This window comes from Vidua macroura, chromosome 8 (assembly GCF_024509145.1).
Source record: "Vidua macroura isolate BioBank_ID:100142 chromosome 8, ASM2450914v1, whole genome shotgun sequence".
NCBI lineage: Eukaryota > Metazoa > Chordata > Aves > Passeriformes > Viduidae > Vidua > Vidua macroura.
The window spans coordinates 17705536-17728827 of NC_071578.1; the positions used below are offsets into that span (position 1 = coordinate 17705536).

Sequence of the window (23292 nt, forward strand, 5' to 3'; positions counted from 1 at the left end):
TTTTTATATAGGACCTTAAAAAATGTTGTGCACACGCACCTATGAAAGATATGTAGCAAAGACACACGAGAAGCAATGATCTGGCTGCAAGCTCAGAAAAAGGCCTCTAACAAGCTGCAGCAGATTCACCTAGAAAGTCACTTTTTATTTCCTTTAGAGAAAAACACAGCCCAAATAACCACAATCACAGAGCTTTCCTAGAAGATTGGTATTATCAAGATCTTCCTTATATGTGAGCTGTTGTCTAACAATATTTGTTGGAAATAAAAAAGGTGAGCAATCTAACCAGAGAAAAGCAGTGGAAGAAACCTTCACTTCTGGAATTTGTTCTCATTTGCAGTCAATAGTTTTCCAACCTAGCAGTGCATTAGGAGTAGATTTCTGCATTTAATTTCTTAAATGCACCACAGCAGGGAGAGTGAGGGAAGAAAAAAATAACAATTTTATTTCTCTGCAATATAAAGACTAGCAGTTATTGCTTGCCAAGTACACAATTATTTTCAAAGAGCTTAGCATCTCTCTTAGGTTGATATATTAGCTTTATTACACTGCCATGGCTCTGAGAGATACTTGCCACTCAACTCGTTGGTACAAAGAGATACAGATGCTTTATTACTGTGGATAGAATTCCCATTTCTGCCAATGCTGCCGGCAATTCTGTGCCCTCCTGAGAAGTAATGCAGCCCTTAAATCATTTATTATCTATTTTCATCACAACTTCACAGTTTTGGCATTTTGTTTTAAAAATATTAGTGATCCTCAGTGTATAGCATATTCACCACCAGCACAGAAATCTCCTAGGGTGTTGGCTCAGACCCACAGTTGATGCTTCATCAGGAAAGAACTGAAAAATAGAGAAGCTAAACTGAGATGCATTGAAATCTGTTACTGCCATCTCTTTTTCAGCAGAACAGTGCTGCCTGTGGGCACTAGGACACTCCATATCTGACTAACTGACCCCTCCAAAATAGTGTTGGGATTTTCAGCCTCTAAGTTGGCCTCAAGCAGGACAAGCGTAGCCGGCTGATCAGTTCAGCCACAAAAGCAGTATTTCTAGGAACAGCTATAACACAGGGAAGCACATACTGCTTAGGGAAGTTTTAGCTGAAACCTCTGGTGTCCATGCCATTTCAGAAGTCTAAGCAGGTAAGGGAAAGCTTATTCTTCTGAAATTCAACCTCAAGATTTTACAACATTGTGGCTTATTCTAAAATTACATTAAAGTCTTTCCTTCCTCTGTGTTTAACAGACCAGCCTCTCTTTTAAGCACGACATTTTTTTTTTTTAAAGCTAGCATGTTTCAGGCTGCATGAAAGATAGCTAGAAGGATCAGCCCCTGGAACAATCTACCAAGTCATGTAGTGGATTTTCTACTGTTCAGTGAATTTAAATCAAAATGTGATATCTTGGCAAGCCATCTGTGCCACCTCATCTCCAAGACTCAGGCCTGATATGGAAGTTACTGAGTATTTTTAGTGTCACACAGGAGGTCAGAAAGAATGATCTAATGGTCCTGTCTGGGCTTAAGCTCTATGAATAAATTAAAATCTTAGGCCTAAGCACTTTGGGACAAAGGAACATCTTTAAATATTTAGCAAAGCACTGCATCCACTGGGACTGCTCCACATAGAAAAGTGGCAGTCATATGCCTGAGGCTCAGCCATCTCAGGTCACCTTAATGCACGTAAACACTGGTGTGATGAGAGCTCAAAGATGCTCAAATCCCACGGTGACTTAACTCTGAAAATGTACTGGTTTGGATTAGCTTTTTCTTAGACAGTCAGTCCAAGCCTTTCTGTGTGCTTGCTCCGTTGTGATCAGTCACAGTCCACATACAGCATTTCCTCAGAACAAAATCCATAAATATATTCTGTCACAAAGACCTTCCTTAGCCTCCAGTTTGGCAAAACACATACAAAAATCTGTGGAGGAAAGGCCTACTTGAAAAGCAAGAATGAATGTTTGGCCAACTGCCAGCAAGTTACACCCTTAGCAGCACAACCAGGCTGTCAAGCACAAAGGGCTTGAGAGGATCATCTGCTAAGAACCAGCACTTAGACACGGTAGGTTGTTACTGGTTATGCTGGCTGCATCCCTCAGATGTGTTTATCATAGTTATAGGGATAACTTTAGAGCAGGAAACTGAAAAAATTATGGACTAAAAATTAAATCACTGCCCCTTTCCCACTAATCACTGACCGTAATTTACAGAACCTATTTTTTCATTACCCAATTCAGAGTCACAGAAACAAATTGCTTCCTTTCCAAGTTGTTCTATTTGAGCTTCCTTGGGGTCTGTTTGAGTTTTTTCACATCCCTCCAGATCCAACAGCTGGGCTCTGAGCTGCTGCTTCACACGGTCTGCCAGGATCCTTCCCAGAAACCCCACAAGGCTGATAGTAAGGGAAGACACAGTTTAACTTCCCAGTCTTGCTAGTTCAAGTAAAAGAGCATAATATCTTCATATCAAAACTTGCCAAAACCAGCTCCAGCAACAGTTGTCATCACTAATGCTTGCATACGAGGCGGGGGAAGACTGTGGCTATGTTACAACATGAAGAAAAACCTAATCAAACAAGCAGAACTTGTCCTGCCCATGAAACCACACTGCCAATGGCTTAGCAGACTAGCTGCACTGTGGCAAGCAGTTATCTACATGTAGAAAAATAAAAAAAAGGAGAACAAAATGAACATAAACGCAGTTAAATACTTCAGCAATATATAAACATGCATGCATACATGCTATGTGAAAATATCAGAAGCCATATGTGTATGTAGCCAAAACCAGAACTGAACTTTTGGTTCATTAGAAATTAATTTTCTGTGTGAAAATGACTGCACTGAAAATAAAACTTCAAAGAAATACTGTCTTATAATACAGATTTTGTATTTTTACAGCCTTTACAATAGACTGTTCCAGTCAATAGGTGAGGCTGGAAACAGAGGGAAATGACAGATCTCCCCTGCTGGGGTAAAACTGTGTGTCGAGGTTGAAAGACATAGTGTTGCAAATGCACCACGGATGAACCACCACGGAAAAAGCTTTAAAGGCCTAAGGCATCTCTCCCTGCTCTGACTTTAATGGAGCCATGTAGATTTTCAGCTGCTGGAGGATCTGGTTCAGCAGACTTCAGTCAAACAGCCTCCTGTGCGTGTCACACACGACCCGTGAGCCTCACCCAGTTTGCCCACACTTGTTGTACAATTTGCTTTTTACTGGCACATCATTCCCAGAGTGGTGTTTCATGGACAGATGTCATTGATGAGCCACCGAAAGGAACTCCCACATTTCTACTTCTGAACCCACATGGGTTCAGAACACTCCCAGAAAGACCATTTTCAGTCCCATATATATGCCCGTATATACAGAGCACAACAGGGATCTTTATCAGCAAGCTCTGCCTGGGACCCTTGGAGTCACGGTCAGGATACAGCGTAACTGCTTTGATGCAATAATATTTAATGTTGGATTATAGCCCTTCTTCCAATCTTAGTAGTGACCATCTCTGACATTAGTGATCTCTTAACCCATAGAAGTCTGCTAACATGTAGGAAAATCTTCCATTTCCTCCTTTAGGAAAAAAGCAGCCTGTCATTTGAAAACTTCTCTCCTAATAGCTGATAATACAAAGTCCTTTTTTCTGCTTCCAGGACAACTTATCCTTTGACCTTCAGTAATCAGTTTCTGGAAAACTGAGCATACCCCTCCATGCCATAGTTTAGTTTTGACAGCAGCTTGACATTGCTCTGTCCTTAAATGTCCCTGGTTGCTGCCTTGTGCACTTCACATTTTAAATTGTTTCAGCAGTTACAAAACATCATTCCTTCTACTTAGAACACGGCAATGAAGATTTAGAAGTTTCCTCATTGTAGTCACTAAATAATAAAGGATATTTGCAGTAATAGTGTATTTCAGAGCAAAGGAAACAAAGTTTATCAATATAGCATTGCTTTATTTGCATGATGACCTTTCAGGTCCAGGTCCTATAGGTATTAGAAAACCCATTCTGTGTTTTCCCAAGACTCATAGACATTACAAGGCAGTAACAAATTAATGGAAAAGAAGGAATGTCAAGGACCTGAAACTGTTGTTCAGAATAAAGCCGGAAAAAAAGCAATCAACATTTTTGGGAATTATTTATTAATATCTATGTGTCGTGCTATACATTTATCCTCTCACAGTTGGACCAAGGCTGCCAGCAAGTAAACTCAGTTCTGCTGCCCGAAGGAGTGGAAGCCGGAAGCGGGAGTTTCACGACGCTAAATGGGGAGGCAGAAGGCTGGAGGGGTAAATAGGCAGAGGGAGCGGCGGGACCCGCGGGACACATTTCCTATCTGCGCCCGTCACCAGCTCATCCCCAGGGAGGCCCCGACGGGACCAGGCCGTGCCGGGCCGGGGCCGCGCCGCGCAGCCGCCGCGCTGTCCCCGCGCTGTCCCCGCCGCTGCGGAAGTGACGCGCGGCGCGGGCCCGTGCAGGCGCAGAGCCGGAGCCGCGCCGGTGGGAGCAGTGCGGCCCGGCCCGGCCCGGCCCGGCGGTGCCGCTGCCGCTGCGGGGCCGCGGCTCGGGCACAGCCCGGCGGGAGCCGGAGCCCCGCGCGTGCCCGTCCCAGCCCGCAGCCCCGTCCCAGCCCAGCGCTCGCTCGCACGCAGAGGTGGGTGAAGCGCCACTTCTGCCCCAGCCCCGCTTGGTGCAGGCGGGGCACAGCGCCCCGGGGTTCCGCGGAGGGGGCGGGCCGGTCGAGGTGTGGTACCTGGTGCCTGAATGCAGGACCAAGCCCTTGCGCGCGTGTTCCGAGCGGGTGGGAGAAAACCGTGAGGTGGGACTGGGATCCGTGGGCTGCCGTGCTAGGAGAGGTTGCTGAACCATACCAGCTCCAGGTTTGCCTTAATATGTCAGTCCTGCATTAATATCCTGAGAAATGAGGTGCTTTATGCTTCAATTCAAAGCTGAATTGTCAAACTAAAACTTACGGCCTTCTACACTCACAGGTGCTTTCAATGGCAAGTCTTAACCTGTTTCGAAAGTTGTATTTTTAGGGTTTGGGTATATTAAGTTGCATATATTTTTGTTATGTCACAGTCTTCTGGAGCATGACCATTTACACACAAGACTGAGTTCACTGGCTGGCAAGGAGAGTATTTTTACACTTTATTTGTTTTCATATCAGTGTTTTCCAGGAGGGTTAAACATAGTTGTCTCTGAGAGGTTTTGGTCACTCTTTTGATTGTGGAAGTTGGTGTGACGATGCCTCTGCAGGGAGGGCTGGATGGAGAAGTAGACTACCAGGTGTTTTGAAACAAGAATTTATTATAAACGTGCTTATTGGTTTGCTTGCTTTTTTGGGGGGCACAGTCTCCCTGAGGAGCTTTGTATATGCGGAGGTTTTTATGATAATGTGCTTCTTTGTTGCCTTTGAGCAGAGGATGCCAACACACAAGAGCCACCTGCCAGACAGCATCCAAGAACAAGAGTCTGCCACTACTTCAAGCAATGGTTGCCTGCATAATGATGAGGACTTGGGAACTGAACAGGAAAATGGCATTTGTGACAATGGTGTGGGTAAGAGTATCGGAGTTCCCAATCCTGACTGCCAGGCTTCCACTTCCATGGCTGTTCCTTTGGAGTTGCCCAGAAGAGGACATCCCCTTTTACAGATCAACAGGCAGCAGATTCAGTCTGTCTCATGTAGTGCACATGCTGCTGAGCTCAAAGATTTAGGAGTTGACGTCTATGACCAGGATGTGTTAGAGCAAGGAGTTCTTCAGCAAGTAGATAATGCAATTAATGAAGCGACTAAAGCAGCAAAAATAGCTAATGCATCAAAAGAGTATGAGTCGGTACTGGAGGATTTAAGGTAAATTTTGTTTTTTCTTACTGTTTTTTTTCTGCTACTGACAATCTAATCAGACTTGGTGTCTCATGTTTTTAAAATCTTAAAGAGAAAAAGATGTTTTGAAAGTGCGTGATCATGCGTCCTCTTTAGAGTCACCTTTTAAAAATGAAGAAAATATTTTTCACAATAGACAATGCTTCATTGCTCTTATTTGACTAATCTAGTCATGCACCAAGGCAGCAGTGTAGAGTGCACTTCCTTTTTCTGCTTTGTCTCCTACCTCACCAAGATGCATCTGTTTGCTGGGCAGTGGAGAATGGCATTATACTCTGTTATTGAAAGTTACAGTCAGAAGAAGTGTCACTTCCTCAATTCTGTATGTTTTATGGGGTTGTCTGCTTTGAGTTATGTTCCTTCTGTAACTTGGATGACTCCATCCCATGAATGTCCTACAACCAAAACAGCCTTATCACAAGTGTTTGTAAGAAGTGCTTAATGATACCTTAAAAGAACCAAATGCTTAAGTAACATTGATACTATTGATAGTAGAAGACTTTGAGGAATAGGAGACAGTAATCTTTCAAATTTTGATCTCCCTTTCTGTTTCCTGTCTCATTGTGGAGTTACTGTGTGAACTATTGCAGGTAAATTATTCTACCTGTGTATGTTTCACTGTATTGCATTAATGGTATTTTTTTAGTGCTCAAGAATGCTGTAGGTCTCAATTATATGTACTTCATTCATTTTCCAGCTTGGGTGTGGAGATGTGAAGTTAAATAAGTTTGCAGCACTGAAATCTAATTTCGAGTGTTGTGGAGCAGAAGAACATAATGAGTAAGGTGTTACTGAGAGAAAGAATGGAGCAGCATAACCAATACAGTTAGAGTATGTGGTTATTGAAAGAGTGATGTGCAGCACTGTTAATTAGTTTATGTTTTCCCATTTTTCTTTCACAAGCATTCTCTGATTTTTCTTATCCCTCTATTTTCACCTTTCACTCCAAGTCGTAAAAATAAGATTTATATGAGGGATTGCAAATGGTTTATGCAGATTTGCAGAATCTTGTCTGCATAAAATGTAATGTGAGAATCTGATAGTTGATTTTTGAGAAAATTAACATGTGTAGCTGACTTTGAGCAGAGTGACTAACAAAACAGACATGAGTAAAGGATGATTGAATTGCTTAAAATCCTGTAGCACAGTGAATGCATGACTAGAGAAAAAATCAGGCAAGAAGTGGTTTTTAGTTGGCAGAGTTTGTGTTAGAAGGTGCATGATTCTATAATATATACATAAATTTAAGCAGAAAAATGAGAATAAAATTGTTTGAAGTTAAATCCAGTTTAAATTCCAAAGTCCTGTTAATTAAAGTTTTGTGGAAGAGAGTGCCAAGGAAGCAAGAGCCAAAATTAGGAGATGTGCATGGAGGATGGTGCAAAGCAGCACAACTGGAGAGTGAGAAAGAAAGGGAATGGTTCAAAAATGTTAAATGAGAATGGAGAAGTAAGAATGGCAGTGATTGCTGGGGAGCTGGTAGAATATATCTCCTTGGAAGGATAACAGTGGTAGGTCGAATTTAGATTAGAGATGGAAGTAAATGTGGCCCAAAAATTTCCTCCCTGGCAACAGAGAAGACTTCCTTAGTACTTTTCTTTGCATACAGGGGAGGTATAATGGCTGCTTTGCAGGTCTTGTGAACAGTTGTCTTTGACTTTTTTCATAATGCTTTGAGATTCTAATTTGTCTATCCTTATGAAGTATTCTCATATATGAATTAACAAACCTAGGTTTGTTGCTTTTGGTGGGGCACTTCCTTCTTCCTTGCAAAGGAATTCAACAGCAGAAACATACTAGGTTGTAGCATGTAGTTCTACTTGAATTTCATATTTTATATGGAAACATGAAAAATGGTAGTGCATGAGTAGGAGGAGTTTAATGTTGATGTGCTCTTAATTCTTTGAACTAGTCTGTCTCGTAAAATTGCATTTTTGTCTTGTAATCTACTTTTTGCATAAAAGGTAAAAAATACATGTCTCCTTATATAATGGAATCAAACCATTAAAATCATTTTAGAAAATTAAAACATGGGGTTTCCCATTTCGATTTTTGGGTTGTTTTGTTTACCTTGAATAATAAAAACAACCACTCATGCTTGTCATCATCAGACTTGTAACTTTGGAATACTAAATACTACAGTGGTTGTTCAGTTTAAGCACTTCTGGAATTTTACTGTTAGCAAAATTTTGTTTAAAAATATTTTATGATGTACAACTTTTTTAAGTGTTAGTATTTCCAGTGTTGTTTAAATATATTATGCTTATTGAGAACCTTACCTTTAGAGCTTTTTAAGTCTTATGTTAAATCTCCTGGAATTTTTAAATTGTCAGAATTGAGAGAGTGCTGGTTTTTTTTTCCTACAATTTATCAATTCATTGCAATTTTATTATTTTTTCAGATCATGTACAACATCTCTGAGACATATAAATAAAATTATTGAGGAACTTTCACCTCAAGCTGCTGACAACAAAAATATTAACAGAAAACTAGATTCTGTAAAACGGCAAAAATATAACAAGGTAATTAGATTACAGTAATTTCCTCTTAACAGTACTTAGTTTGTACTTTGTCTTAAGGTTTGGCTTTTGTTATATAATTCTTAATTATATAGTTCAGAGTCAGTCTTGAATTGCTGTTCCTTTCCTTTAAAATGGTTTCATATAATTTAAAAATTTAAAGTGCTGATTTTTTTTTTTTTTTTATTCTGAGTTTTGGAACAAGATATAAAGCTGAAGTTCCGATCTTCCTGTTCAGAAGATTGATTTGCATTAATGTAATTAAAACCCTCATAGTAGTATTTGGAGAATTGACCAAGCCTTCTTAGGGCACGATTCAGTAGTTTAACTAAATCTCAGGTCTCGTGGTTATTCCTTCCTTGTGTTCTTTTCTTTCATTACCTGTATCTTGTCAGTACATGTAGTTTCCCTCTGTGAGCCCATTGCTTTGTCAGAAGTTGCTGCAGCTTTTTTCTGCCAGAGCAGAGAGTTAAGGGAGCTGTAAAGCAATCCAGCTGGCATCAGGGTAATGTAGGCAATAGACCTTTACAGCTGTGAATAGGAAAGAGATTTGAGAAAAGAGAAACTTCTACTACTCAGGAATGTAGCACCTTGATCAGCTCATTGTCTGCTGGAAATTCACTCTAATGCTTTCTCGAATGATAAACCTGACTGTGAAACTTACTGTCCTTTGCCCTCAGAAGGTCATTCTTATGTCATTTGCCACTGACTCATTCACTTGTAGTTTTTTAACTTTGATAATTTCAGAAACCCGGATAATACAGTGCTCACAATTTAGCCAATTAAGAAAGTGATGGGACAGTACAGAGCAGTAGCAAAGGGCTAGAAAAAGGTAGCTGGAGGTAGTAGGAAGAAATGCATTAAACCAGACTTACCGTTAAAGAATGATCGCTATTCTACATGTTTTCATACTGCTTGAAGACATTTGCACACATGTTAGTTGCAGGGGAAGTTCAGACCTCCTTGCAAGTTGGTTGTTAACCATCTTTGAAGTGAAAAAAAGAAATGTCATTTTGAAATTCATAAGCCATAAAAGTGGTCCTAATAACCTAAATTTTGCAATGGATTTGATTTTTACTGAAGTATGTGCCTTTCTAGGTAAGGAAATACTTCCAAAGCATGGAGTTGCAAATGTGAAGGTTACATTGCCTGTGTCTTTGTTTTACTGGTTGGAATGTTTTGTTTCCTAAAGGAAAGTTAGCAACATCAAGGAATCATACCATCACAACTAGATACACGCTTGAGGATATTACAATCAGAAAAAAGGTGTAACAGGAGAATTATTAGCTAAGAATGATTTTCATAGCAGTAATAAACTATATTTCTTACATAATCTGTAACATTGGCCTTTTGAAGTAATTTACTTTTTATTTTTTGCTGTTAAATTAACTATGACCACTCCTGAACTAACCATGTACAAACACCTATCAGGATGTTGGACTGATTTACAATTTCAGTTCCTTTGTAACAAAACTTTCCAAAACTTCTGGGATGATGAATAAATCTTAGTAAATCTTACAGCTGTTATTTGTGGCTTGGTAGTCATGAACCCAGTCTTGCAGTTATGAACAAATCTCTTGGTATTCTCTGTGCATCTCAGCACTCTGCTTTGATGGGCTTCCTTCACTAGAATCAATACATAAAATGGCCTTAAGAAATGTACATAAAAATGCAGTGTGCACATGAATTTTGTGTGTGTAAACAGCTTGATCGTACTATACACAGATGGTAAGATAATCATACACCCAAAACTGTGTCTCCTGTGGGTTGGAGTCCTACAGTATTATGGTGACACTTTTCTTGCACTTTTTTTTCTCAAGTGTGATACTGTAAATATTTGAATATGAAACTGGTTCAAAATACTGCAAATATATTGATTTAAGTGTTGTTTAAAAGGTTAGCAAATTTATAAAGCAGATTAAAAATTAAATTACTTACATAATTCTCATTGAAGGAGCAACAGCTGAAGAAGATAAAAGCAAAACAAAAACGTCTTCAAGGAATACTTGGTTTAACAGACTTTGCTGATGAAGCAAATGAGATTGAATATGAGGAAGATGAAGGTATGTATAGGAAAATGCTGAAAGTTCTGTTCTACTTTGATGTAATGCCTTTTTCTTTTTTGTTTGAAGCTATTTTGTAAGACTTTTGCCATTAAGGAAATAAATTTCAGTGGTTGGCTTTCAAAGAGAGTTAAGAACACTTAATCTGTACACCTGCAGATTTGCAAATCTAGGCATATTCATATGGGAAGTTTTAAAAAATGCATGTTAATCCACATTCAGCTGTGTAGGGATGACTGAGGCACATTAGAGTATTGGGCTTAATAAATTGGAAATCCTAACATTTTTTTCACAGCTAATTTGATAAAGATGACTAACATCATGATTGAATTACATTTTATATGCTGGATGCTATCAATCAGCATTAACAAAATTGGTTTTTCTTACTGTTGGGAAGTATCACTGGAAATGGAAGGGGGAAGTGCTGCTTCTTTCAGGCCGCAGTGTGATTTTTAAAATGAAAAGTAAGTTTTCTTCCAGAATATATGTTGCCTCAGTGTTTTACTAGGTGTTCTTTCTCTCTGCTCTCGGCAAACTAAGCTTGGCCACAGTCAATAACCTGCAGTATTCTGCAGGGCAGATTTGGGTCCCATTGATGTCTGTGCATCACCTTTGGGTTATATTGATATTTACAGAGGTGGAAAAACTCCTTGTGCTGTTTGACCCTTGCACATATTGCTGCAGTAGATTCCCATCTTTCACAGCTCATGCTTCTCTCCTGATTCAACAACACTTAAAGGAGTCAAAGCCACAGTTAACTTTTCTCAGTAGAAAAGCATCTTAAATCATTTTTTCTTTGTAGGGCTCATGCAGCAAAGCTCAGGCACCCAGTGTTTTGAAATGTAAATAAGAAGTGCGTGGAGCCCAACAGAAGAAATGGAGCAGTTCCAGTAGGAAGGGGTGGAGATGGAGGGGTTTTCATGCCTGGTGCACTGTCGTTACTCATTAAACATATGATAGATACAGTGCTTTAAAATGGGACATTTAAAGCTGTGCTGGCAATCCTCTTAGACTTGCTTTGAAATTCTGGGTCCCAATAATAGATTTCAGGGTAGAATTCCCCTTCAGTTTCCTGAATTCAAGAGCTTTTCTTTCTCTTTGGTTTCAAACACCAGTTACAGTTTGTGTATAGTGAGTGCACCTAAAAGTGCTCTTTATAGCAGAGTGCCGTGCAGCCAATCTGACTTTAAAAGCCATCATCTTCATATTAGTATTGTAGGCTAGGAAGACAGGTTTTGGGTTTTTTGCTTCTGTTTCATTGTTTGTTGTTTTTTAGTTGGTTTTTTTTTTGAAGCATATGATAGGACAATCTGTGTTTTGTGGGATTTTTGTCTGTTGTGGTGTGGTAATCAAGATGTCAAATTTCAAGCTTTTGAGTAGGACTGAAAAATCAATAATAAAATTGAAATGGGCAATGTTGCTGCAGATGGGAACACAGTGGTTTCTTTTTCTGAACACGGTGACATGCTGACAATTGACAGCATAGGTGGTACATTAGAGTTCATGTATCATTGGGAATTGTAATTTTATGGTAGTTCTTGTTGCTGTGTGTTGTTTCAGAAGTATTTGTGTTTTGATAGTATGTGTAACACCCTTGTTCCTGTGTTTTAGCTACACAGAAGGTGTTAAAGGCATGCTGTGTGTTCTGACTTTTGTTGTAGAACCTGGTCCATCATCCCTTGGCAGTATGCTTATGCCTGCTCAGGAAACAGAGTGGGCAGAGCTCATCCGAACTGGTCAGATGACTCCATTTGGAACTAAAATACCTCAGAAGCCAGAGAGGAAGGCACGACAGTTAAGGCTAAATGAAGCATCTGATTTTGAGAAGTACTTAGCAGACCAGGCTAAATTGTCATCTGAAAGAAAGAAGTTATCCCGTCACAAAGGAGCAAAGAAGAAAGCACAAGCTAAAAATGTTCAGTGTGTGGCTCCTGCAGCTGCCACAAAGGAAAAAAGTGGTAAAGCCCTCTCAAAAACAGATAAGCGTTTAAAAAAAGAATTGAGAGAGCTTCAGAAGCATGCCCTTCATATTCATTCAAAGGCCAGGATTCCAAAGGAAGAGAAATATCTTGAGGCCAAAAAGTGCAGGCATGAACAAGAGGATGATAGTGGGGAGTCTGAGTATGTACCTGATGAGGAGCTCTTTGATCCAGAAGCAGCAGAAGAGGAAGAAGAACAGGCATCTTCTCTTACTGAGAATGATTCTGATTATGAACTTAAGAGTTTATCAAGAAAAAGAAAACATTTGGTGAAGAAGGGTTTTAAAGAAGCTGAAAATGATGCTGACTTTGTTCCAAGCTCTGAGGAAGAAGAGCATACACCAGGGAAGCACAAAGTGAGACGATGGAGAGATGATGGAGATGTGGACTATTATAAACAGAGACTAAGGTTAGTCCTAGACATTTTTATTAATAATAATAATAAATTAGTATGTTGACCATGCAAAGGACAATAGCTATAATAGACTCCTAGGGAGTGTGTTGAAGTAAAAGAAATGAGGTAGTCAGAAGGATTATAGATAGTCTTCCAGAAGGGTTCAAATGTGGAGCTTAATTATAAGAACTTTGCTGTTGAATTTTTCTTGTTATAGGTCCTTATTTGTGAATGACCTGTGCTAATCTGTGATTTATGAAATTTGTATAACCTATGTGTTGGTGATCACAGGCATATTGTCTCTTTTCTAGTATAAGGGTTGAGCTTCATGTAATAAACTTCAGCTTGTAGATGGCATGTGTACTTTAATTAGGTACCTTCACTGAATATCCTTCAGGTAATTACATAGTCCTCTAGAAAACCATAGAACTTGACAACAGCTTATTTAGAGTGAAAGGAAGAGCGTGTATTAGGACAGTCAGTGAAGGGTGATTGATGTAGTGATAAAGCCTAGCATAGGAACTTGATTAATGCTTGGGAAGCTCAAATTTTACACTTCTGTGGAAATATAAAATCTTATGGATTTAAATGGTGCTGTGTCAGAGAAGGAATCACAAAGTAGAGGTATAAACACCATCTCTCCTGTGGTGAGAGCCTGGGTTGCTATGGAGGAAGTGGTATCTTCTGGTAGCAGAAGTACTCTCAGTTGTAGAAAATCTCAATTAGGAAGAGCCCAACTTCACTTTCACATCCCAGGTTACAAAGGCAGATTAGGAATTGATACAAGGCAATAGGTTTGCAAATCCAGGACATTGCTTTTCAAAAGTAAGGCACAGTTTATTGCTCTTGAATAGAAATTTTGGCAAGAGGCTAATCTGAACAATGTCCAAAGGGTCAAAAAAAATATTTTCTATTGGATGCATTAACAAATCTAATTGTTCTTAATCAGTAAAATATTTACTGGTTTATTGAATAAAACTGAATTCTTCACATTTAAAGTAGACGAATATTAAATCATTTTTAATTCTGTGTTTTCATCAAGAGTAATTTATTTTGATTGAAAGTTTTAATATGACTCACAGTTTAAATTCATTCAAAAACGTTTTTTAATAACATTAAGATTGTGACAATTTATCCTTAGCAAAGTCATATCATAGACTACATTTCTTTTGGTTACTGAAGTTACAATAAAAGCCTAAATGAATTTTAGAAATATCAATAACTGTAATTGCTACCAAAACACTACATCTCTTAAAAATTTCATAGCTACAGTTATTGTGGCTGTTAAGCTGCAGCTGTCCACATTGATGTTTTTATGCTGACACCCCCAGGTAATCTTCATTATGGGAAATGCCATGAGAAAATAAAATGTAGTGAATTAAGAAACATATTAAGAATGCTATAGCAATGCTGTCATTTGCTTACATTTATATCTTGTTTCATGTCAGTTTTACTTTTGAATGCAAACAAATGGGTGAGATTATGGTATATTTTACCCGTGAGAGAGGCAGAGGAAAATCCTTCAGGATTACTTTATCCTTCTGAACATCTAGTCTTGTGCTTGGCAATGAATTCAGTCCTACACTCTTAGAGACTGAAAATGAGTTTCTTTAACATTAAAACTTTTTAGAGATGGGACTTCAAGAGATTGGTCTGTGTCAAGGGGAAACTACATTGATGTTGTTAAAGCAGGATAATTAGCTAACTGCATAACTGCAGAGCATCTCTAGAACAAGAGACTGTTCTTAGAATAGGAGTTGTCTGTAGGAAATGTCAGGCAGGAGAGCAGCCCATCCTTCTAAAGGCAGCTTCCAGAGGTTGGCCTAGTCACTCAAAGCAAGGTGTGAGCAATGGAACATGAAAAAGTAAAATTTAGCTATGCAGAATCAGCTTAGACTATCAGGAATTTCAGGTTTTTTTCCCTTGTGTGGGTCTTGCCTTTCTCTGGTTACTGTTACTGGAGCCATGTTGCTGTGTAGACATGAAGATGAACTAAATCTTCTGTTCTGAAAGGTTAATGCCTAAGGTGAATTCATAGCTTGCTAGAACAGTGAACAGTACCAGGGAACATCAGGGTTATGGAGAGTAAGGTAAATAGGATACTGTCATGCACATATAGGTAATTCAAATATTCACTGAAAATTAGTGTATTGTCATTCCCAGCTATCCATACTGGCTATTACCAGCTGAACCCAGAGGCTTAGGTAGTCAGTCTCTAGGATGGTACTGGAATGTCTCAGAGACTTGATCCCCATCAACAGGTATATTACTAGTGTCTGTGTCATACTCAACAGTGGCCATCTTCATCTAGAATGTTCAAAATTGGAGCTGGTGGGATCAAAACCTGTTCCCTCCTGCCCAGTGGAATGCTCAGATGTTGTGCTTTAACCCCAGCCAGCAGCCAGGCCCCACTCAGCCACTCACTCACTCCCCCACCAGAGGAAAATCAGAAGGGCAAAAGCTGGAAAACTCCTGGGCTGAGATAAAGGCAGTTTAATAGAGAAGGCAAAAGCCACACACACAGGCAAAGTAGAACAAGGAGTTTTTTCACTGCTTCCCATGGGCAGGCAGGTGTTCAGCCATCCCCAGGAGAGCAGGGCCCCATCTCGGATAACAGTGACTTGGGAAGACAAACTCCATCACTACGAACATCCCCCACTTCAATCCTCCTTGTTCCCCACTTTATGTACTGAGCATGATGCCATCTGGTCTGGAATAGCCCTTTGGTCAGCTGGGGTCACCTGTCCTGGCTTTGGCTCTGTGTGAGCCCTGCTCAACATCTCTATTATCAGCCCTGTGTGCAGCACAAATCCAAAACAGCCCCATACCAGCCATGTGAAGAAAATTAACTTGCTTCATCCAAAACCAGCACATCAGGTCATGGCACAGTCAGTTTATTTGAAGACTATGGAAAGGATGAAAATGAACCTGTTTTTCAACTTCTTTTACCAAGAAGCACAAAACAATAGTAACCTTGAATGCCTATTAAATGTGTAGTAAATAAAACTTTTTGGTTTTTTTTCTCAACAAGAAAACGGCTACTTTTTATTTGTATTAGTCTCAAACTTTGCAGATATGGAAACCACAAAATATCAAGATTTTGTTTATATTACTTAAAATTTTCCTTTACATATATTAAAATGCCACACACAAGTATAAAGTAATTTTTTCTGCTTAAATGTAGTTAATATGTTACATTATTGACATCAGGATGGTGTCAGTATAAGGTAATAAACCTTAGCAGTCTTAAGTACATTCTTCCCATACCAGGTGTCAGTATGTATCTGCCTGCTGCTTCAAGGAAGGAATTACAAGTCATATTATGGGAGATCAGTGCTGTATCTATGTTTTCTTGTGTATTCTGTATAGCTTCTTAAGTACAGTTGTTTGACTTCTATTGTTGTCAAGTGCACAGAGGTGAGGCTGAGAAAGCTGCTTCCTTTCTTGTCTCTCAAGTGATATCGAGGCAGTTGAGTAGCAGGAAGTTTTGACTGTCAGTACACAAAGCAGTTGATTCATGAAGAAAAAAAAATTGTGTTAAATTAAATTGGCTTTCATGGATCAGTTTTCATGTGCTAGCTTTCTTTGATATATCTGAGTTACTGAATCTCTCTGTGTTTCAAAGTGATAAGTTAAAAAAAGATTAAATACTATCTTTCCTGAAAGATACTTTCTTAAAGCATTCTTACTGCTCTTTAAAGTGACAAAGCCAGGACACAAATGAAGATATATTTTCTCTCACTCACTGAGTACACCTTTCATTCTAAACTCAAGCGTGTAATTGTCTACATCAGTCTTCATTTACATATGGAGGCTTGTGGTACTAACTATATGTATTTCATCTGTTAGGACATACCAATTAAATCCACCCATATAGACCATAAAAAGTTAGATCAAAAAAGCAATATTGAATGCGTCAATTTAGCAAATTAGAATAATCTGTAAGGGATTCTTAGCTGTATAAAATATAAAACATATTGTGCTTCACAAATGCAAAAGTATATTAAATACTCAGCTTGGTTCCTGACTGCATTTTTAAAAAAATAAAAAGTCGAATTTTGCTCATTACTGTTTTGGATGCAGAATTTCTTTCTAGGGTATTGCAATAAGTTTGAAATGGGCTTAGTATCTGAATACATTCTTATATTAAGAAGAAATTTAATTGTATGATATATGGCTTTCATACTTCACTTTCAGGGATAAAATTATATTTATGTCAGTGACAATGGACTATATAAGACAGATTTCTCAAAGGTCATGCTTCTGTTTTAAAGAGATTTTGGTAATATAGTAAAACCTTTATTTTCTGATGTTTAGGCATACTAATGATGTTTAACTGATGTGTGTAAGGAATATATTGACCAAATGAGCAGTAAGTTACTGTGTATTTAAGTCAAAGATGATGACCACTATTTCTCCCTCCAAAGTCTGACTTCCAGGGAAAGGTACAAGACCAGAGTAGCCAACAGAATGACCTGGTCTTGGAAATAGTGTTTGTCCTCCTGTGACTTCAGCCATTTGGATATTTACACTTTTCTAAATACAGTAATGACATTTCAGTATAGAATATCTTAATGGTGTGTGTTACATTAAGTTCACAGCCTTTCAGAAACTGAATAGTGTCTTCAAACTTTGGAATTTGTTTGTGATAGCAAGTTGCTACCATTTCTTTAAACTGGTAATTGATGGCTGAAAACCTCTAGACATTTGGAAGATATGTAGTACTTCAGTGAAGTAACAGAGCATGAAAAAAGAAATGTTTTTTAGGAAAATTATGTACAGGGTTTATTAGTTCAAATTCAAATTCTATATATTTTCCATGTATAATTTTAGGAGAAATCCCAATATCGGTAACACTTCTTGAAGAAAATGTACTAACTATATGGAGGTGAAGTGCCTAAATTCCTGGACAGCTTCGAGTTAACCTTGGAGTTTCCTCTTGGTTGTTGCTGGATCACTTTTCCCAATGCACACTAGAGGGCAATCTGCTCCTTCCCAGGGGAGGCTGCCGCTCCTGTGCTGGCTGGTGGTGATTCGTGTTGGAGTACAAAATTAATAGCAAATTCTTGTACAAATTACTGCCCTGCTTGGGTTTAGTATGGATTGTTTACCTACATGTCTCTTTAGAAGAGACATGTAATCTGTAGTTGTTTGGATTTTAGTGTGGTAACTAGGAGTTTTCTTCCTTATCATAACCCAGTCAGATGCAATAATCAAGTTGTAGCGTGTCTCAGTTCCAGCAGTGATGCAGTCTGAAGCAATGACTATCAGCATTTGTTGATTTGAATTTCTTTTTCTGGAACTCAGAAAAGTAAGACCCTCTGTGCCTGATAGCATAACACTGTAGTACTGGAGAAACGTAAATGCATTCTTACGCTATGACTCTGGAATGTATCATATCTGCCTGCTAGACTGCAGACCATGAGTGTAATTTTGTAATTTAGCAGACTGCTAGTCTAAAACAGAGATTTCCATTCCTGTTAGGAAAGGTGTATAAAAGAGGAAAACACTGACACTTCATGTGTTTTTAGGAAGTTATTTTTTACTATTTAGCTGGATTCATGATTTCATGTAATGAAATAAGAAGAATCCTATATAAACATTAGCAAATCATCAGTTTTAAACAGCAAATTGAAGACTGTCTTTGTTCATCTAGTTTTCTCCCTGTATGTGCTCTTTTTACCCTCCATCATTACTTTTGCTTCTGAAGACATCTTGACTTAAGAGATCAAAATATGCTTCAGTGAAACTGGCTCTCTAAACCTGACCAGAACTGTGTTGTCTTAGTTTTCCAGTGCTTTTGTTCTTGGCAGAGATTGTAACTTGTGTGTATTTGGAGATGGTGGTGTTTATTTTGAGTTAATAGAACAATACCAAGTTTGTGACTAGTTCCATAAAGTAAGACTTGAAGTATTTTCTCAAAAGGTACTGCTGAAAAGCCCATCTAGAAACCTCACACAATCAGCTTTCTTTCATGAGAAAGAGTGTATGATTGTATTGCTTGGATGTGAAGTGTTGAACTTCTTCCCTGCTCTCTTGTTCCTAACACAAGTGTTCTTAAACAAGTTTGCCAGATATGCAGAGACCATTAAGTGAACATTTGCTTTTGCACTGCATTCAGAACAGTAGCTTATGGATGTTTTTAATCTGTTGCGTGCCTTGCCAGTTTCTGTAGGGATTTTGTCAGTTTATCCACCACATTCAGTGTGCCTGCAGTAAATGGCACTTTAGGAGAGAATTCCAGTAAACGCCAAATTGTCAGTGAAGTGCTGTTGGTTGAGTAGTACATAGCCAGCTAGAGTACACTTTACCATTAGAGACAGATGGGTTTGGGTCACTGAAACCCAAGTTCATCATTTCATGGGAATTTTGAAGATCCTTTGGTACTTTCTCAGCAGTGGGGGAATTATGAGACAGGAAGGTAATTCTCTAAGCTGCCTGGAGTCCAAATAAGTTGAGGCTGCAAACCACAAATCACACTGTAATTCCAAAACCTCATAAAACTCATTCTCTTAATAATGACTGCGTTACAGATTTAGAGCATGTTTCCAACTGAGTCTTCTCTATAAGATTATACACTGCTTCACTTTTCTCTACAGGAAGGAAGTTAAATTTAAGTGTTCGATTAAATTAATAAAATAGCTTTGAAACACCTAAACTTTATCATTTTCTTGGTGGAGGGGGGCTTAAGGGGAGGGAGATTTAGGAGTTTAAAGTTGCCAGGCTTTTTGGTGCTATTAGCTGTTGATTCCCTTATATTAGTATTTTTGTCTATAGAAAATCAGAAAATTGTACCTAGCTGTAAAACATGTACCTTTTATAATATACCTTAATATATCAGACATTTCAAGCATTTACTTGCATAATTCTCTCCTCCAAAGGATTGCTATTTTAAATAATTACATCAGAGCATGTGATTTTTTTGGGGTTTTTTACTTGATCAAAATTCAGTGTCATTTTCATGCAGAATCTTTTCTATGCTATAACTGAATGTTGATTCCTTGTGTTACTCTAGGAAGTGGCAAAAAGAACGTTTGAAGGATAAAGAACATCAAACAGCTGAGGAACTTTCTGAAGAAAGTGATGTTGAATTTGAAGAGGGTTTCAAAGTACCAGGATTTCTCTTCAAAAAGCTTTTTAAGTATGTATTGTGTGCTTTATTTCAATATGATGCCACTGTATGTTGTTAATAATATTAGCCGTAATAGTCATGGTGAGTTCCAGATGACCTTTGCTGTAACTTTTACTACAGTGAATGATGCCTCAACTTTTGCTTCAATTGTTTCAGCAGGATTCTTTCTTTAAAAAAGATTTCAGGATCAAACTTCAAAGAAATAAACTTACTGTAAGCACAAAATGTAATTATGTGAAGGTGATAACTGGCTGATGTGAGTATTGTAAATGTGTATTAGCTAAACTATGAATTGAGAAGCTTCCCTTGTCTGTTTGTATAAATGCATTCCTTTATTGATATATGCTTGCTCCTAATTCAGGTATGGAGTGGTAGAGTAATTTTACTTTGAAATATAAGATGATGGCAAGATGTGATAAAAGAAAACAAGAAATATGGTGTTTCTCTGATTGAGTGGAGTGAAATTTTCTGCCAGTAAAAAATATGGAGAATTTTTTCTTTTAAGTAACTACTAAAACTCTTTTCAAAGTAACTATTTGTAATTCATATTATAATTCCTTAATTCCTCTACTAGATGGAAAACACTCTACAACTCATTGTTTAGTTACTTAATGCTTAATTACAGATTTCAACATAAGTATTTTCTGTTTCGGTTTTTTAAAACACAGTGCCCAGTGATGCTTTCAAGTTCATCTCAAAAAAAAAAAAAAAAAACCAAAACTACAAGTTAGCAGCTAACCAGTTAATTTTAGCCATAATCTCTCCCTTAAATTTCATGCATAATGGGCTTGAATTCAGTTTTGTTGGCAGCATTTCACACAGCAGGATAATCTTCTCTTCTTTTGAAAGCAAACTCTCTTGAAATCTTATAGTAGTAGAAAGCCCTGGTTTATAATGGGTGTGTGTGGTATCCCTTCCAAGAGAACCACTTAGTGTTGACCTCAGAGAAATTATTACTGTTGTCCTGTAGTCCTCAGAAGGAAAGCTCTAGCTCTGAAATGGGATTGAATTAATGACTTGGTTGCTGGGACCATACCGAGCCAATATGTGGTCTCCAGTTGTTTATGTGAAGGTACTGCGCAAGTATTCATCTTGAGGACGGATGTGTGGTCTGAGCAACCCGAAGGGAAATGAAATAGAGCAGTCGCTAAAAATTAATCTTGAAGATGCAAGCCTCACTAATGAAGGGTATCCCTGCAAGCATGAGTCAGTTGGCAGAACTTCTTAAGTGGTTAGAAAGATCAATTGCGATGAATGATTTGTCTGACTTGTAACTTAAATGCTGAAATCTCCAGTGTAGGAAAGCCCATAGTCAATAGGCATTAAATTGTGGAGTTCTGAGCAAGTTTAGTACAAAACAGGGAAGTATATTGACCCAAGGATGTGTATAGCATGTACTTCAAGTGATCTTCCTGCATAGTTAAATTCCAAAGAAGTTAGCTCATGCTGGAAATAGGAGACCCTCAGGTTTTTTCTTTGGTAGGCCTGTTAAAGGTCTGTTTCTTCCATGCACACTTGTCTGCTTTGCTAAACATTGAGCAGGAATAACATTGATGCTGCTGTGGAACAAAACTGAGCAGACCTGCAAACATTGCCTTATTCCATCTGCACTAAGCTTGCAAGAACGCTCTCTCTATGAAAAGGAAAACAGCTTCCATCACTGTTTGCTTCCAGTGTGTGATTTCCCTGATACATCTGAAACACAATTTTGTCTCTGCAACAATGCAGCTGAACTTGGGTATCTGCTGTGGTGAATTTTGAAGGATCAAAGCATTTTGAAGGATCATCAAGCATGATTCCTCATGTGAAATACAATAGAATGTAACTATTTTGGAAGGCCAGCAGCACTTTTATTTACTTCCAGAATATTTTTTAAATTAAAAAAAAAAAAATAAAAATCCCAAAACACCATAAAAATTGGTGCAATAAAAGTGTAAAGTTGAAAAGATTTAATTATCTTTCCATATAACCACAAAAATTGAGGAGGGTGTGTTCCTTTAACTTTTGAATAGTTACATTCCATGTTTATATAATCATACAAAGACAGCACCTGCATCTTTCATGTTTTTACATCCATGGGACAGAATTTTTCACAAGCTTAATTATCTACTGTGAAACTTTCTCAGGAGAAGGAAGGAGAGGGAGAAATATGCTTATAAATTCATCTAATTTTAAAGCTCTTTATGTAATCCTAAAAAATAATACAAATTTATATTAGGAAGTTATTGAATGGTTGTCTTCTGAAGAGACATGCTGAACATTTGTCTGGGAGAGCACCTTCTGACTGGATTTAGGGTTGTCTTCAATTCTTTAATGTTTGTCAGAAGATATTTTGTCTTCATAAAATGTAGTAAAGATAGCATCTTAATCCAATTATAGCTAATTCTGCAAGCCATTTCATAGTTGTTTTATAGATTGCTGCATTTTAAGGTGAATTAATTTCTAATAAAAGGGTTTCTTAAGGGCTTCGTGGCATAATGCTTTTGAGACACCAGCAGATAGTGTGATGTCTGAACCATTAGATGTGTTCTTTGATCATCTTTTTTTAACTACTCAAGCCATTTGTTTGTCTCCATTTAGCATTCTCTAAATCCATACCAAACTCATCACAAATTGATTTTTAATAGTACTCTGTAGACACTAGTGTCATTAGCTGTCAGTAGTCCTAAATATTATTTGTTCAAGGATAGAAGCAGGATTTTGAAATGCACACAAGAAATCACCTAAAATGAATGACCCCTATTTTAAAAAAGTGGTTTGTTCTTTGCTGTGCTCTGCACTCCAGAAATGCATGCCATCAAGATAATTATCAGTAATCTTTTTTTTTTCCTGTAAGTTACAAGGCACTGAGGTGCTGAAACATTTGATTCTTTTTTAATGTGATTTAAAGGTATGGTTTTTCATTTATTTCTTTTGCTTTCAATTTAACCCCCACACATGGTATCTTATTCCTGATATATACTGGTCTCACTATTTCACATCACTATAAAAATGTATGTCCTAAAGTGATTCACAGCCCAGCATCTTGTCTTAACCTTTTTAGCTTGCTGCCATAAATCTTGCTTTCTAGTCCGCTTCTTTTAAGTGGAATGTATTTTACATTGTTGTTTGTACAATTTGCAGTGAAGAACTGGGAGCAGAAACTGACCTGATGCTCTCACATACGGCTCTGCTGTATCCCCTGCACTGCAGTAGTTTCTATTGCTTAGCCTTGGTTTTTTTCTTCATTGAAAGAGGCTAAATGTTATTAAAGAAATTTATGTTTAAAATGATTTGGCAGATGGGATCATTTTTTGTAGTAGAGTATGAAATCTGT

The 23292-nt window shown here is 38.1% G+C and overlaps 1 protein-coding gene across 2 annotated transcripts in view; it reads left to right on the top strand.

Annotated features, from left to right (window-relative positions):
* The first annotated feature begins 4562 nt into the window (after positions 1 to 4562).
* The window catches only part of ERCC6 (ERCC excision repair 6, chromatin remodeling factor), a 44463-nt gene continuing 25733 nt past the window's right edge, over positions 4563 to 23292 (top strand). Inside the window, exons 1-6 of one of the 2 annotated variants that reach the window (XM_053983884.1) lie at positions 4563 to 4653; positions 5423 to 5856; positions 8291 to 8411; positions 10363 to 10471; positions 12133 to 12859; positions 19860 to 19985. In XM_053983884.1, coding sequence (XP_053839859.1) covers positions 5426 to 5856; positions 8291 to 8411; positions 10363 to 10471; positions 12133 to 12859; positions 19860 to 19985 — 1514 coding nt within the window. In that variant the 5' untranslated portion in view covers positions 4563 to 4653; positions 5423 to 5425. Of the gene's footprint in view, positions 4654 to 5389; positions 5857 to 8290; positions 8412 to 10362; positions 10472 to 12132; positions 12860 to 19859; positions 19986 to 23292 lie in introns of those variants that run through there. The other variant, XM_053983883.1, reaches the window with a different exon arrangement.